This window comes from Sminthopsis crassicaudata, chromosome 1 (genome assembly GCF_048593235.1).
Source record: "Sminthopsis crassicaudata isolate SCR6 chromosome 1, ASM4859323v1, whole genome shotgun sequence".
In the NCBI taxonomy this organism is placed as follows: domain Eukaryota; kingdom Metazoa; phylum Chordata; class Mammalia; order Dasyuromorphia; family Dasyuridae; genus Sminthopsis; species Sminthopsis crassicaudata.
Window position 1 is genome coordinate 79,491,184 of NC_133617.1, and position 16,102 is coordinate 79,507,285.

The 16,102-nt window shown below is 38.0% G+C and overlaps 1 protein-coding gene and 1 pseudogene across 1 annotated transcript; one reads left to right on the top strand and one right to left on the bottom strand.

Moving 5' to 3' along the window:
* Positions 1–2,001: 2,001 nt before the first annotated feature.
* LOC141547806 (tripartite motif-containing protein 64-like) lies at positions 2,002–3,166 on the bottom strand. Its single transcript, XM_074276421.1, has 2 exons — positions 2,151–3,166; positions 2,002–2,056 (listed from the first exon to the last, which is right to left on the bottom strand). The coding sequence occupies exons 1-2, from the start codon at positions 3,164–3,166 to the stop codon at positions 2,002–2,004; spliced, it is 1,071 nt and encodes a 356-aa protein (XP_074132522.1).
* Positions 3,167–12,826: 9,660 nt separating this feature from the next.
* On the top strand, positions 12,827–13,975 carry LOC141552427 (solute carrier family 35 member G1 pseudogene; annotated as a pseudogene).
* The last annotated feature ends 2,127 nt before the right edge of the window (positions 13,976–16,102 follow it).

Below are 16,102 nucleotides of genomic sequence, written 5' to 3' on the forward strand. Positions count from 1 at the left end.
ACAAATGAATGTACATGCAGTCAAAAACATTTTAAAATGGAACTGGGGAAAATAAAAAATAAAATGGGGTGGGGGTGGGGGGTTGGGGTGGAGCAGAGAGAGAGAGAGCCAGAGCCAGAGCCAGAGAAACAGAGAAACAGAAATAGAGACAGAGAACTTCAACATGGAGGACCTGCAGTAAGTACAAAAGTGGGTGTTGGAATATTCATCATTAGACTAGGGTACAGGCAGCAACTAATAGAAATCAGACATACTGGAACAGATTTTGTGAAGGTAGTAATATGAAATAAAAGTTGTAAAGTAGGAAATTGATGGTTAAGGGCTTTAAGTAGTTAATAAAGGCTAGATTTTGATTTTTAAAAAATATTTTTGGGCTTCTGAGATAAAATTTTAAAAATTCAGTTTGTAATTTAAAACATCAATCTGCCTTTCAGCTTCTGTTTCATATTATTTCACTTTTCACTATATCCCTTCAAGTCCTCAATATTTCATCTAGAAAGCCTGTTTGCTGTTCCCCAAACTCATCATTTTCATCTTGTTCTCCCAAAAGTTCTCAAACTTTTATTATCCCCTTACACTGTAAAAACTGAACATGAGTCAGGGAGGTTTGTTTGTTTGTTTTTTCCTGGGTGTTATGACCATATTTCCCGTGATAGAAATTAAATTTTAGTATTAAGAAAATAGGTTTGATCTCAGTAATTTTTTTCAGGGACTCCCCAGGACATAATTACAAATCTGAGCCAAAGCTAGAAAAAGAGCCCAGTAAATATAACTGATATTGTCCAATAGAAGGCGACTCTAACCCACGTCCTTTTAAACAATCCCAGCCCTCCCTTCACCCCTAGTCAAAAGCCGGGGTCTGTGAGGAAAACGCGGGAGGCAATTTGAAGGACACACAGCAAGAGAGGAGATTCTCCCACACCCCCTTTCAACTTCCGGGAAAGTTCAAAGCTGTCTCTATAGGTAAGCCTGGAGAGGAAGTGTGTCTCCGCACTCCTGTCCTATCTCCAGGCCCCGCCTCACTTCCGGCGACACTCTAGAAGCCGGAGAATTTGTAGTCTCGGTGCCCCAGTAAATAAGAGCTACATTTTAATTCTTTACCTACCGGTAGATAAAGATACAGTCACAAGGATTCCAGGAAGGAGAAAGAAGAGAATAAAGATAAAGAAAGCAGGAATGAAGACCTGTGAGAAAAAGCTTTGCAAATCTGTTCTTGGGTAAGCTCCTCCCTACCTCCTCCCACACTCTCCAGATCCCGCCCCTCCCCCAGTCCATTAAAACTGCAGGGAATGTACCTACTCTATAATGAGACGTGTGCACTTGTCCAGATGTGTGATAAAGCCGACTTCTAACATCCCCCCTTTCTGAATCCAAGACTTATTTCTCAAGTAAGGGTACAGAAACAACAGCATTCAAATGAGGTTTTTTTTTTTTTTTTAAATTTGTTTTTAACGACTGAAACAGAAATGTGAAAATTCATAAACAGACAGGATCCACTGAAGAGAAGAGAGTACAGACGTTTGTGAGTGATACACTTCCGTTTTCTGGGTGGAAGACAAATCTCCATTGGATGAAGAGGGTTTCTCCATCATGAGATAGGTGCTCCTAATTCTCTCAGAGGAGGGGTGGAAGGGAAATCTCCACTTGGTGAGCAGGGAGACTCTACATCATGAAACAGGCGATCCTCCTTCTCAAGGAGGAAGGCTGGGAATGGAGTGACCACAGTCCGGGAGCCTGCTGGTGGTTTGAGAAGTGTTCTCTGGGGAAACGCTCATTGAGGTGAAAAGCAACAAGCACAAAGATGGGAGTCCATTGGACAGAGAGTCATGGGCCCAGGCTCAGTTCCTGGAAGTGGGGGGCCGGGACAAAAGACGGGTGTGACGGGCGCTGTGAAAGAAATGGGGTGGAACTTATAAATAAGAGAGCGCTGGAGAACATTGTAAAAAACAAGAGTTCCAGGGCTATATTGCAGGTAGACCCCAATCCTGAGTATCGGGCCTTTCAACCGATGGTGTAGTGATCCAGAATAGGTTCTGATATAGTAACCATCTTCCTTCTTAACACATCGAAGCAAGAAGGCAAAGTCATAGGATTCCACACCTCTGGGCCTTTTTCTCCTCAAGTAGATGGTGTATATGCCCAGTGCCCACTGAGGTACCTGACTCACATCCACCTCCCAGTAGTGTCTGCCTGATCTGAAGGCTGGCTTAGCAAAGACAGCATAGCATTTTGAGTTTTCAAGAGGCTGGGGCACCTCCCAGTCTTCTGTAGCCTTCACACTCTTCAGATCATCAGAAACCCTCACATAGGAAGTGGCAGATCTGGGATCCATGGTGATGTCCACTCTGAATCGATTGAGCATCTCTACCAGGCCAGGGATGGGATACTCTCTCAGCTCTGGGATGAGAGTGTTGGCCCTTTGGGACAGCTCTGTCTCACTCCTTTCCAGGAACTGCTTGGCATCCTGTAGCAGATCCAGGTCGGGTTGGTAGCTTGTTTCCTGCAGTTGTAGCTTGAGCTTCTGAAGGGTTTGTATATTCTGGGTTAGTCTGTCCTGCCTTGCCATTTGCTCTTGCCTTATCCTTTGAAGACATCGGAATTCTTCCTCTATCAATAAGCGGTGCAGTTTGAGGTATTCTCCTGTGATCATTCTTTTCCAATTCACAGGCCTCTGCTGAGCTAGAAGGCTCTGAGCTTCTTCAAAATGCTTCCCCAAATTTCTCTGCATGTCCTCGAGCTGTTTCCTGCACTTGGGAGCAGCCTCTCCTACAGGAGAGATCCCATGAGCCTCATGCTCTGGGGTTTCACAGCATGTCACACACAATGGTGTCTGGTCGTGTTCGCAAAAGAGCTTGAAGACTTTCCCATGAAGGGCACACTGGCTCTCTCCATTAGTACTCTGCAAAACCTGGGAGCTGAACCTTTTAAGCAGGTCAGTCAGCTGTGCTAGGCGCTCATTGACTGGGGGTACTGCTCTGATCTGGGGCACTTGCCTGCATTCAGGACAAGAGAAAGCCAGGGTTGCTGCCCTCCAGCAGGAGGAGAGACATTCTCTGCAAAAGCTGTGCCCACAATGGAGGGTGACTGGCTCGGAAAAGTAGTTCCTACAGATGCTGCAGGTGATATCAGTCTGCACTTTCTGCAGCGTTTCTTCAGCAGCATCCATTCTTCTCTCTCCAGTTACTTCTCTTCTTCAGCAGCTGAGATGAAGACACTTCACTGGCAGTCAAGGCAATGCTTCTGAGCAGAAGAATGCTCTCCTTTTATAGGAGGTAGCCCAGCCCTCCTGGAGCCTCCCAGAGGTGTGAATCCCCTGGCCTGCAATCCTGCAGCTCAACCTGTCAACTCTTCCTGGTTTCAGCACCCTTCCCCCCACCCCTTGAGTTCACACCTCTGATTGGCCCTTTTAGGTTTTCACCAAGCTGAGAGGGCTCCTGTGTCTGCAACGAGGAATGCTATGAAAACATGGAGGTTTAGCTCAATGATTTTCAAATCTGATTTGTACATACACTTTCAGGAGACAGAACATTCTGTAGCCAGATTCTTTCCTTTTCCCTTCCCCACCCAATCAGTTCCCAAGACTGATCAACAATCCTTTGCCCCTTTCCCTTTCAGTCTACTTATGGAAAGTCACAGAATTTTTGATCTGAAGGCTATCTATCTCTCTAGTCATTTAGTCCCACCCACACATGAAGACCATGCCCATGAGAACATATCCAAGAGCACATCCAACATGGTCATTCTGCTTTAAGAGGAAAGCCACCACCACAGTGGGGCCCTTGTGATTTCTTTTATTTCATTTTTATTTTTTTATATTTTAATAGTTTTTATTAACCAGATATATACACGGATAATTTTACAGCAGTGATATTTGCCCAAATTTTTGTTCTAATTTTTCCCTTCCTTCCCCCCCCCCCAGATGTCAGGTTGACAAATACATGTTAAATATGTTAGAGTATAAATTACATACAATATATGTATCCATGTCCAAACGGTTGTTTTGCTGTACAAAAAGAATCAGACTTTGAAATAGTGTATAATTAGCCTGTGAAGGAAATCCAAAATGCAGGCAAACAAAATTAGAGGGATTGGGAATTCTATGTGGTGGTTCATAATCATCTCCTAGAGTTGTTTTGCTGGGTGTAGCTGCTTCAATTTATTACTGCTCTATTGGAACTGATTTGGTTCATCTCACTGTTGAAAATGTCCACATCCACCAGAATTGATCATCAATTGTTGTTGAAGTATTGTTGTTGAAGTATACAACCATTTCCTTGACCTCTTTTATTTTCAGTGACTTCTGTTTCTCTGCAAAGTATCTCCTTCCCTCCAATTCCATCCTCTCCACAAGCAACTTGAGGATTAAAAACGTCTAAAATGCAACTTCAGGAAATAATCAGAAAAACAGACTTGTTTCTTAAGTAATGCAATGTATATTTTTGTTCCAGTCTTATTAAAAAGATGTTTTTTTCATGCAAAAAATACATGCAAAGACAATTTTAAATATTCATCTTTGTAATCCTTCCTCTACTCCCCCATCCCCTTGATTGTAAGCAATCTAACATAGGTAAAAAATGTGCAATTTTTCTAGCCTTATTTGTGTACAGAATGTATTTTTACAAACAGTTCAGCATATCAGGCACTTTAATTGAATTTACTTTTTTATATTACAATTACCAGAAGAAGTCTTAGGGGGTGTTAAAACTTATTTGGGAATTTCTAGTTTCCTTTCCTTCACCCTACCTTTCTTTCACAAATGGAAGTCTTTGAGGGTAGAGTCTACTTTGCTTGTCTTTGTTTCCTAATATCTTGCAGTTTCTGCCAAAATTGAAGGTAGTTAATTGAATTGAGTAAAAAAGGATTCTAATGGTAGTAAAAGGATGTGGAAGGCAAGAGATTTTCCGGCCACTTTGCTTATTTTTCCATTTGCTCAAATATTGACCAATATTTCTAGATCTTCTGTGAAGCTACTCTAGTGTCAGGAGCTCCTGTAAGTGCTGCTGTGAATATTGGGATTATGATGGGACTCAGAAGGGAAACTTTCCTATGTGTTATCTCTGATCTAAAAGCCTCAGAACTATTGACAGGGGAGAGAGGTTGGTCTAGAAGTGGGGAAGTAAGGAGGCCTGAAATTATCTTATTAATTATATTAATGAAGTGACTTCTGGGGGAAAAGAATTCAAATTGTGTGTAAGAGAGATGATGGGGAAAGAGAGCTGAAAGGATTGTGTAGAGACTTGTGAACTGTGTCTGAGGAGTGTTTCAGTTAATTTATATAGAGACATGGATAAGTTGTGAGGGCAAGGTTAGTGAGGTGTTGATTAGCCCTGGTCTGCTCTTAAAATGCTGTTTCATGAATGGGGAGGCCGAAAGTAAGTTCTAGTATAAGACACATTTTTAATTTCTCAGAAGGTACATTTACAAGACCCACCTTCCAGCCAGAATAAAGTTTCTACCTTCTGAACTTAGCCCAGAGTCACTCTTCAGAAAATATTTTTAAAAAACTTTTTGAGTGTAGAAATGCCAAGAGAAAAGTTGACTAATTTCAAGTGATCCCATCACACTTGGCTACATTGAGCTCTCTTGGTCTCTTTTGTTTCAAAATCTGATCATTTGAAGGTACATTATTTTCCCAAAGTAACAACTAATAAGGATAAAGGAATATTTGAAGTAACACTGCTTTTTAGTGTCTGAAGCCTGACATTTTTCTACTACCCCAATGGCAGCTACACAGACTCTATGGAGACTTGAATCAAAGAACTGATGAGGAAGCAGCAAGAAAGCATCTGGCCTACCAGAGCTCAAATTGACTTCTTCAGTTTCTAGGTTATTAATAATCAAGTAACTAATTAGAATTGCCAGACACCAATAAATTAATGGTCAGTGGTTGCTGTTCCAAACAAACACATCAAAGCAGACCCTGAAATGCCTTAAAGCCCCTTGGTAAGTGAACTCCCCAGACAACAGAAAATCAGTCCTGATTGTTGGACATTCACTGGGGAGATAAAGTAAGTCTTTAGCTCCTCTTGCTGGGAACATGACTTGATCGTGTGACTTAGCAGCTTCAAGACATGTGGATAGGAGAATCCCAGTTAATCAGAATTTTTCATGAGCTAGGTTGCCCTGTTCTCTTATGGAAGGGATCAAGAAAAGAGGTGTCTTCCCCAAGGCAATTCTACCTGTACTCTGAACAGGAACTGGGTCTCTCAGGGGTAACTCCTGCCTACCCAAGTAAGGAGTCTGTGCCTTAAGTTATAGGGACTAATGTCATCACTTAGCCTTCATTCTCAGAGATTGACTGAATTTGGTCTTGACAGAAGTGAAAGGAAAAGGGAGGAGTGGGAGTCCACAAAAGATCTACCTTCTTGGACCTTTACTATAATTCTTTGAGGTCAATAGCATTTATAAGCCTTGGCTTCATTTTAACAAACTAATGCTTGTCAAAATTAATGGTGCTATTACTAAAAAGTTTGAGAAAAAAAGTAGTATTACTAAAAAGTTTGATAATTTGGATTGAACTCAAATCCCTCATGATTCCAATTCCAATATGTTATCTACCTCATCATTAATTCACTTAGTGTTTTCAGTGAAATAAATGTCATAGACAGAGATAAAAAGAAAAGAAATCTACCATTTTATTATACTAACAGTCTTTTCTGAATACATCTCTATATGCAAGGAGGCATTTATATGTTATGCATGTAACTCAAGGTAAAAAAATTGTCCAAATTTCTCTACCATAGTAAGAAGCAGCTCCTTTGGAACTTTGTATCTTAAAAAGTTTTTCTAGGCACTGAGAAATTAAGTGTCTTAACTAACATGATTATGATCCAGGAAAGGATTTGAATTTAAGTCTTCCTGACTTTGAGACCAAGTTCTGGTTCTACAAAAATGATATCTTCTTTTGTCTTTATTTTACTATCTTTTCCTGTAACTTTCAGTTGTACAATAATGTGGATATTGGGAGAGGAAATCATAGGGCAGATTATGTTCAATCCTCCATTACTCTCTTAATGGAAATAGAAGCACCTTTGTAGTTCCATCCTTCCTTGAAATGAAGAACTCCCTGCTGTTCTAGTGGACAGAATTCACTTTTCCTTCAGATTTATCTGATACCCATACAAGTTCATCCAGAAACATATAAGTTTGAAAGATTAATTTCACCCGGGTCACCTCCACTGCATTTTGACTCCCTGAAAAAGGGGAAATGAACCAAATAAGGCTGTTAAGTTTATATCTTAATTTTTAATCATTCTATTTTGATCTTAGGTTGCCTTTATAAAATTGTTTACACTATTCTCTGTCTAATTAACCCAAATATGAAATTTTATATTGAGGTTTGTTTGGATCCTACTTTCTGAAGAGGAAGTTTATAAATTAGAGCTTATCCAAGAAGGAAATAGCAAAAAGAAGTGAAAGAATTGGAAATTACTACAATCAGTTAAAGGAGTCGAAGATGTTTACTTTGGAGAAGACTCAGAGGAGACTTGTTCAAAGCTGTCTAAGTATTTAAAGGACTTTTATTTGGAAAAGAGATTAGATTTGTTTTGCCAGGCCCAAAAGGATAGAAGTAGGAACGGTTTATAAAATTTAATAATTTCAGAGTGTGTGTGGGGGAACCACCTATTAATATTAACCTTTCAAAGTGTCCAAAGATATACATGTCATCTGCCTCAAAGTGTTACACATTTCTCATCTCTGAAGGTTTTCAAAAGAAGTCTCATTGATCATTCCCCATTGTAGAAAGGATTTTTGCTTACAGATTAAATCAATTCTGAGATTCTTTGAATCAACAGTAAATATTTAAAACTGACCTGAGCAAATAGTTATTTGACAACCACTAGGTATTTATACTCATCTGATTGTTATGTGCAATATTTATGTTTTTGCTATCATAACTGTCAATGATTCCTTTTCTGTCCTGTCCATCTGTAACTTGTCTATATTTTCACTTCATCGCTGCCATAGCCATAGTTTTATTATCCAGTTAGGTTTTCTTGTGATCTTATTGACATTAGAGTAAATTTAGTCCACTGTCCTCTCCTCTTCTACTGCTAGTTTCCACAATTTCTCCCTCTTCTCAATCTTTGTTAACTAGTAAGGAAATAAGTCCCAAAGGGAAGTACTTGATCAGAATTCCACAGGAAGTTTCTGGCAACATCTGCTTAGTACTCCTTCTACTATCCCATATGGATAGACAAAATGGAAAGCCCAGTAAAAATCTTTCTTTACCTCCTTCCTGCCCTGCCTTCTCCAGAGACTGCTAGACAAAGCCCTATGCTGAAGCTGCTTTTTTTCTCCATATCTTGGAGGGCTTGTCCATTCCAGGACCCTAAGTGTAGAGGAGAACCAAACTATAGAAATTAGGGACTATGTAAGAATGAGGAAAGGAAGATGAACTGATTTCACCCTCAATTCCTGTCTCTTTAAATACCACCCTTCCAGAACATCTCCCCTTTCCTATTTTTTTTTTTTTTTTTTTTTTTTTTTTTTGCTGAGGCAATTGGGGTTAAGTGACTTGCCCAGGGTCACACAGCTAGGCAGTGTTAAGTGTCTGATGTCAGATTTGAACTCAGGTTCTTCTGACTTCAGGGCTGGTTCGCTATCCACTGTACCACTTAGCTGCCCCTCCCCTTTCCTATCTTTATGTCCTACCTGACAGTGCCAGTTTCCTAATTTTCCCCAAAAGTGCCTTGAACTCCAAATTCTACTTTTCAACCAACCCATCTCCTGACTTGGTCCTAATGCATAATACAGGAATTCTTCTATGCTACCTCTCACCTACCTTTATTATTACACATATGGGAGATAGACCTATGATGGCTTTATATTTCTATAGCGACAGATTTGCAAAACACTTTTTATATATAAATTTCCTTCTTTGACCTTTACCATAATTCTTTGAGGTCAATGACCTATACAGGCCTTGGCTTTCTTTGAGAGAGGAACAGACTAATGCTTAGGCATAGACCAACATCTCCCACCATAAACCAAAAAAGATATAAAAGGTGATATTATAAAGAAATTAGGGGAGTGTGGACAAAATCACCTATCTGATTTATGAATAAGGAAAGAGTTGATGACTAAATAAGAGATAATGAGATGGCAGGAGGTAAAATGGATAATTTTTATCACATGAAATTGAAAAGGCTTTTGCAAAAAACAAAACCAATACAGCCAAAATTAGAAGGAAAGCAGAAAATTGGGGGAGAAATTCCTTAAAAAGTTTCTCTGACAATGATCTCACTTTTTAAGTGTATAGGGAACTGAGCCACATTTATAAGAGTGATTTCCCACTTGATAAATGATCAAAGGATACGAAGAGAAAATTCTCAGAAGAAATCAAAGCTATCAATAGTCACATTAAAAATGCTTTAAATAATTAATAATTGGGGAAATGCAAAATAAAACAACTCTGAGGAACTGCACTCACACCTATAAAGTAGATTAACATAAAAGCAAACAATGTTGGAGGGGATATGGAAAAATAGGGACACAGTTCTGCTGATGATGAAATTGTGAGTTGGTCCAACCATTTTGGAGAATAATTTGGAACTATGTATAAAACTCGGCATATCCATTCACCTAGCAGTAATATTATGTGTATATCACATGAGATCAAAGATAAAGGAGGGCCCATACAAAAATATTTACTGCAGCTCTTTTTTGTAGTAGCAAAGAACTGGAAACTAAAGGTATGTCCATCAATTGAGGAATGGTTATACAAGTTACAGTATATGATTATAGTATAGTATATGATTATAGTATAGTATTATAATACAGCACATGCATATATAGTATAATATATAGTACAGTATAATAATATACTATTTTACTGTAAGAAATAACATAGGGAATGGTTTCAGAAAAAAACAGATGATTTATATGAATTGATACAAAGTGAAATTAGTGGAACCAGAAGAATTTTATATACAGTAACAGCAATATTTTAATGATGATAAACTATGAAAGACTTAGCAACTCTGATCACCATAATGATTCATGACAATTCCAAAGTTCACATGACAAAAATGTCTATTCACTTTTTGGGAAAGAACTGATGAATTCTGAGTGTGGAGTGAAGCATAATTCTTTTCACTTTGTCTTTGTGCAACATAGTTAACATGGGAATGTTTTGCATTTCTTCTCATAGGCAATGGGTATGTATCATCATATGGCTTTCCTTCTCAATGGAAAGGGGAAGGGGCTCAATCAAGAGATTGAGAATTTGGGAATCAAAATTAAAAGATATTAAAGAAACAAAACCAAACCCATCTATTAGCATCTAATATAGCTGACTTCAGACCTCAATAAATAGCTTTAACTTGAACTTCTTCCTTATCAAATGTCTTTCCCATAGTAGATGTCTCCTCTTCTCTTCCAATAATTGAGGGGACTTGGGGGGGGTAATCTCATTTAAAAAGTGTACTGGAACTGGAGTCAAGATACGTGGGCTGAATTTATAACTCTTATATTTACAAGTTATACAGCATGGTACAATAGATAGAATAGTGGCCCTAGAGTCAGGAGGACTTGAGTTCAAAGCTAGCCTCTGACATTAACATTTACTAGCTGTGTGACCCTGGGAAAATTATTTAACCCCAATTGCCACACACACACACACACACACACACACACACACACACACACACACACACACACACACAACAGTGATAAAAATAATGTTAATAAACTTAAAAGTGTGTTGTCTATACATTTTATTGTTTTATTTAGATTTTTTAAAGTGATAAAAATAATGTTAAAACTTAAAAGTGTGTTGTCTATACATTCCCCACTCTTTCCAGCTCAACTTCTTTCTTGCTATAAAAGTTTGATAAACCAAGCATTTTATCTGTATTTTAGCTATCTTATGTTTTAGGAGGGTGGATCAAACAATCTCTAGAGGTTCCCTTTCCAGAATTTACATTATGATTCAATGCCTCTATGACTCTTCTAGTCTTACCATATTCTATCATTTTGACTTCTTAAGTGTTTCTTCTCTACTCACTTATTTACTGAGCTAAGCATTCATAGAGTTTTAATTACTACATGTACAACAATGAATGATTCCAGCACTGCCTTCTTATTTCCTCTCTATATTTAGTGATTTATAGAACAATCATTTGGAAATCCTTTGACCTACAAAATTTCAGATGTCACTATCTCCACCAACACATGGCACTAATTTAAAATTTCCCTTTCATTTTCCTGATCATGGGAAGAAAAGAATCCTCTGGGTTAAGTCTGCAAAAACAAAAGTTATATTAATCCACACAATTCACAACATTTTCAGGTAAAGCAAAAGTAGAAAATGAGATGATGAAACATTCCTTTTTACCATCAACTTAATTCTCAGGTTAAGTTTCACCAGCTGTCACTGAAGAATATATCATTAATTATTCTAATCAACAAGTATTCATCAGTTCCAACTGAATGTAGCACAGTGATAAATGTTATCCCAACCGTATTAGAAAAATTGGATCCTGCCTTCAAAGATCTTCTCCTTTCTCCAATTTTCTATGGGATTGACAAAAAATGAGCTCTTTGAACCACAAAGTTTTACTGTGCTATATATCATATTCACACATTGATTTGGGTGTGATTTGTTCATGTTTAATAAGAAATGATGGATGAATAAAAGCTTTCCCACATATGTGACATTCACAAGACTTTTCTCTAGTATGAATTTTTTATGTTTCATAAGGTATATGGTTCAATTAAAGATCTTTCCACACTTATTACATTATTATTACAGTATTTCCACACTTATTGCATTATTACATTAATGTAGCTTCTCCTTGGTATGTTTTTTTATGTTAATTAAAGATTGAGCTCCTATTGTATGTTTTTCCATATTTGTTACTTTCAAATGTTTTCTGTTAAGTATGAGTTTTCTGACCCTGAATTAAGACTCAGTGGTGACTAAAGGCCTTCCTATATATATTACATTTATGAGATTTCTTTCTAGTATGAATTCTTTGATGTTGAACAAAACCTGTAATGTGTATGAAGTCTTTTTCATGTTCATTACATTCAAATAGTTTTTCAGCAGTATGAATTCTATAGTGTCCAATAAAACATGAACTCCTACAAAAGGCTTTGGTGTATTCATTATACTTAAAAGGTTTTTCTCCAGTATTAATTCTTTCATGTCAATTAAGATGGGAGTTCTGACTGAAGCCCTTCCCACATTTTTTGCATTCATATGGTTTCTCCCCAGTATGAGTTCTTCAGTGTTGAATTAGATGTGAACTTCGGCTGAAAGTTTTCTCACAGTAATTACGTTCATAAATCGTCTCTCCAGTATGGATTTTCTGACATTGAATAAGGGCTGAACCTTGGGGAAATCTATGGCCACATAGGTTACAAATGATGGCCCCTTTCTCTAGTAAGAACTCTCTGATAATGTGATGAAGTTCTAAAAAAAAGTTTCTGTCAAATCTTGACATTTATTGCTTCCCCCACTTATTTTCTCTTGGAAGCTTTATATTTATTGAGAACTTCTCTACTGAAAAATGGATTGATTTTGTTCCCTGATATTTCTCTTTTCTAAATTGCCCTCATTGTCAAAGACCAAAAATGGGGATATAGGAAACATTCCTGGGGAAATTTTGTGACACCTCTCCATGTGATTCTACATCTTCAGAAACTTCCTGCCTTGGAGTAAATTCTTATCAGACTTGTTTTTAGGACCTGGAATTAAAAACACAAATATTTACCGTAATGAAAGTGAAAAACAATTCAATAGTCAACTCCATTAAGAAGTATAATGTTCAAGCCGGAAGAGCCGGGGCTGCGGGGCCGGCGGCCGCTAGTGCCGGCCGGCGGGGGCTACAGGATGGGCTGCGGGGGCGCTGTGACGGCCGAGCCTCCGGAGCCTGAGCGCCCGGAGCCGGCGCTGCGGGTTCCCGAGGAGGAGCCTCTGCAGCGCCCGAAGGAGGAGGCGGCGGAGGCGGCGGCGGCGGCGGCGGCGGCGGCGGCGGCCCCGTCTCAGTCCGCCGCTGGCGGTTGCTGCCCCTGCGCGGTCGGAAACAAAAATCCCGAAGCTAAGAAGAAAGCTTCCTGCCCTGGACTTGGCTTGTTTTATACATTATTGTCTGCCTTCCTTTTTTTAGTGGCCTCAATAAAGAGTAAAAAAAAAATACAAGATATCCATTCAGCAGAAATTAGTGCATTTCGATGTGTGTTCCAAATGTTGTTCGTTATTCCTTGCTTAATATACAAAAAAACAGGGTTTGTGGGACCAAAAGGCAAAAGAATTTTCCTTTTCCTCAGGGGAGTCTTTGGTTCTACAGCGATGATCCTTCTCTACTATGCTTTCCAGTTAATGCCCATTGCTGATGCTACTGTTATCACATTTACCAGTCCAGTTTTCACTTCACTATTTGCATGGATATACCTCAAGGAAAAATACAGTCTTTGGGACCTTTTCTTCACTATTTTTGCGATTGCTGGTGTAGTGCTTATTGCAAGACCACCATTTCTGTTTGGCTCCAGCACAGCTGGGATGGAAGAAAACTATTCCTATCACCTGAGAGGAGCACTAGCAGCTGTAGGCGGTGCCATTTTTAGTGCTCTGACTCTTGTTATACTAAGAAAGGTGGGGAAATCTGTGCACTATCTCCTGAACATTTGGTATTATGTAGTGATTGGACTATTGGAATCTATCATTGTACTCTTTGTAGTGGACGAATGGCATTTACCTCATTGTGGGCTAGATCGGCTGTTTTTGGTATTAATAGGACTTTTCGGGTTGGGGGGGGGGCAGATATTTCTCACTAAAGCAGTTCAGGTAGAAAAAGCAGGGCCTGTGGCCATAATGAAAACCATGGATGTGGTCTTTGCTTTCATACTTCAGATTATTTTTCTTAATAAAATGCCAACCTGGTGGGCAGTGAGTGGTACCCTTTGTGTGGTAGCCAGTAGCTCTGGAGCTGTCATTCGCAAATGGTGTGAGCAATCCCAAGCGAAATAACAGTGCTAAGATGAACTTGTTGGGTAGAACTTCATCCCAATAACAGAAAATTTTAAGGTGTATTTTTACTAATTGGTCATATGGTTTATAAGTTTGATAATAGGAACATAATTTTGGAAAACAACATGTGTGTTTTTAATAGTTTTAAATGACTGGTTTGCTCGTACAATTATGAATTTTATCAAAAGAAAAAAAAAATTGATTCAATTCCTTCATGACTGGAACCAAAAAAGTACATGTATGATGCTTAATTAAAAAAAAAAAAAAAAGTATTGTCTTTATTATGAGCACCTGAGTAGGAGAGAGAATTAAGGATATTTTGAGCAACATGAGGGCCAAAGTAAATATTCTATTAATTAAGTGAATAAATTCTTACATTTATACATTTTAGCATAGCAAGCAGAAACTTAAAGTAGAAAATACTGAATTTTTTAATAGCTCATATCCATTAAAAAAACAAACAAACAAACCAAAGCCTAAATCCTTAAAGTGCCTTTCCATGCTAATACTAAAATTTGAACAAGATAAAAGCTTCACATTTTTTTTAAGGGGCAAAAAAGACCTTAAGTCAAAATTGGCCAAATATTTAAGTAATTAAATGGTAGTTATGGTTATAGCCTACAATTTGATTTTCCTTTATTATTATGTAAAAATGTATTCAAATTTTGTTGTATATGTTATCTCATTTCAGTTTTTCAAATAATAAAGGAGAACAATGTGACATATTTTAGCCACATTTGCAGCGTGGTTTCCTTCCCAGAAAAAGTAATTTTCTATAAATCTCTTTTAGTATATAAAGCAATACCAAGTGGAAATCTCTCAGGATTTCAAATAACTTTTCAGCATTACTTTTTACAATAACCTCTAAACCAAAAACATGGCATAAGAGAACTGTGGTGTACTTTTAAAATCCAATTTTTCTAAGCAGCATTAGTCATTGTAATTTGTGAAAGAAGTAGGGTTTTTCCAATGGAATTGGAATGTGGTTTCTTATTTTTTAAATGTCCAAACTTTTTGTCATTATCTTCATAACACCTTGAATGGAAAAAAATAAATATCTCACTGCACATAAAAATAATGGACAAAAAAAAAAAGGAAGTATAATGTTCAGATTCAAAGAAGTGATTGTCATGTTGAATCTTGTCTTGATCAGACTATATCTGAGTTATTGGGTTCAGTTCTCAGTGCCACATTTTAGGGAAAATATTAACATACTGGAGCACATCCAGGTAACGGTGATCATATTGAGGAGGGAAAGACTATGCAACCTAAGGATCAGCTGAAGAAATTAGAGTGCTTTAGTTTGGAAAAGAGAATTAGGAGGGGTAATAGTTGTTTTCAAATATTCGAAGGACAGAGCAGTTAGTTGGTGAACTGGATAGAGCACCAGTTCTGAAGTTAGGAAGATGTGAGTTCGAATCTGGCCTCAGACACTTAACATTTCTTGGGTGGGTGATCCTGGGCAAGTCACTTAATCCCAATTACCTCAGCAAAAATAAATAAGTATTTGAAGGATCATTTACATGGAAACCACTTATTTTAGTAGGCCCTAGAGAGCAGAAGTAGGAATTATGGTTTCAAAGATAGACATTTTCTCCTTAATGTATGGAAAATAATTCCTAACCACAAAAATTAACAGATAGTGTCTAATCACAGGATTTCAGTGTTGGAAGGGATAGCAAAGACTGTATAAGCCAAACTTTGTATGAAAAAAAAAATCCTTCTACTTTTTACCTGAGAAATGGTTATGCAGATTTTGTTTTAAAACCTCTAGGAGTTTTAGTTTCTCAAGGCAAACCATTCTGTTGACAACTCTAATTATGAGGAAGTACTTCCTTACATTATACTTGGAAAGCCAGACTAGCTGAAACAATTAGAGATGGAGAAGGAGAGATGGGAGGTGGCATGTGCCATACAGATCAAACTATCATCAACAACTTTATTTCCAACTTCCTTCAGAATCCAGTAGAAACATCCCACTTTCTGTGTCCACCAGTGACTGTGGGATCTATTACAGCTCCCACAAACATCAAATATAGTCTGAGATGCACCTTTGATATTGGGAAAATATTTAAGCAGATTCATATAAAAGATAACTAGAAACTTAGGGTCTAATATTTTTCAGAA

Coding starts and splice junctions, on each gene's coding strand:
- LOC141547806 (XM_074276421.1), bottom strand. CDS start 3,166: ATGGATGCTGCTGAAGAAACGCTGCAGAAAGTGCAGACTGATATCACC. Junction 2,057..2,150: donor GATGTGAGTCAGGTACCTCA/GTGGGCACTGGG, acceptor CGATGTGTTAAG/AAGGAAGATGGTTACTATAT.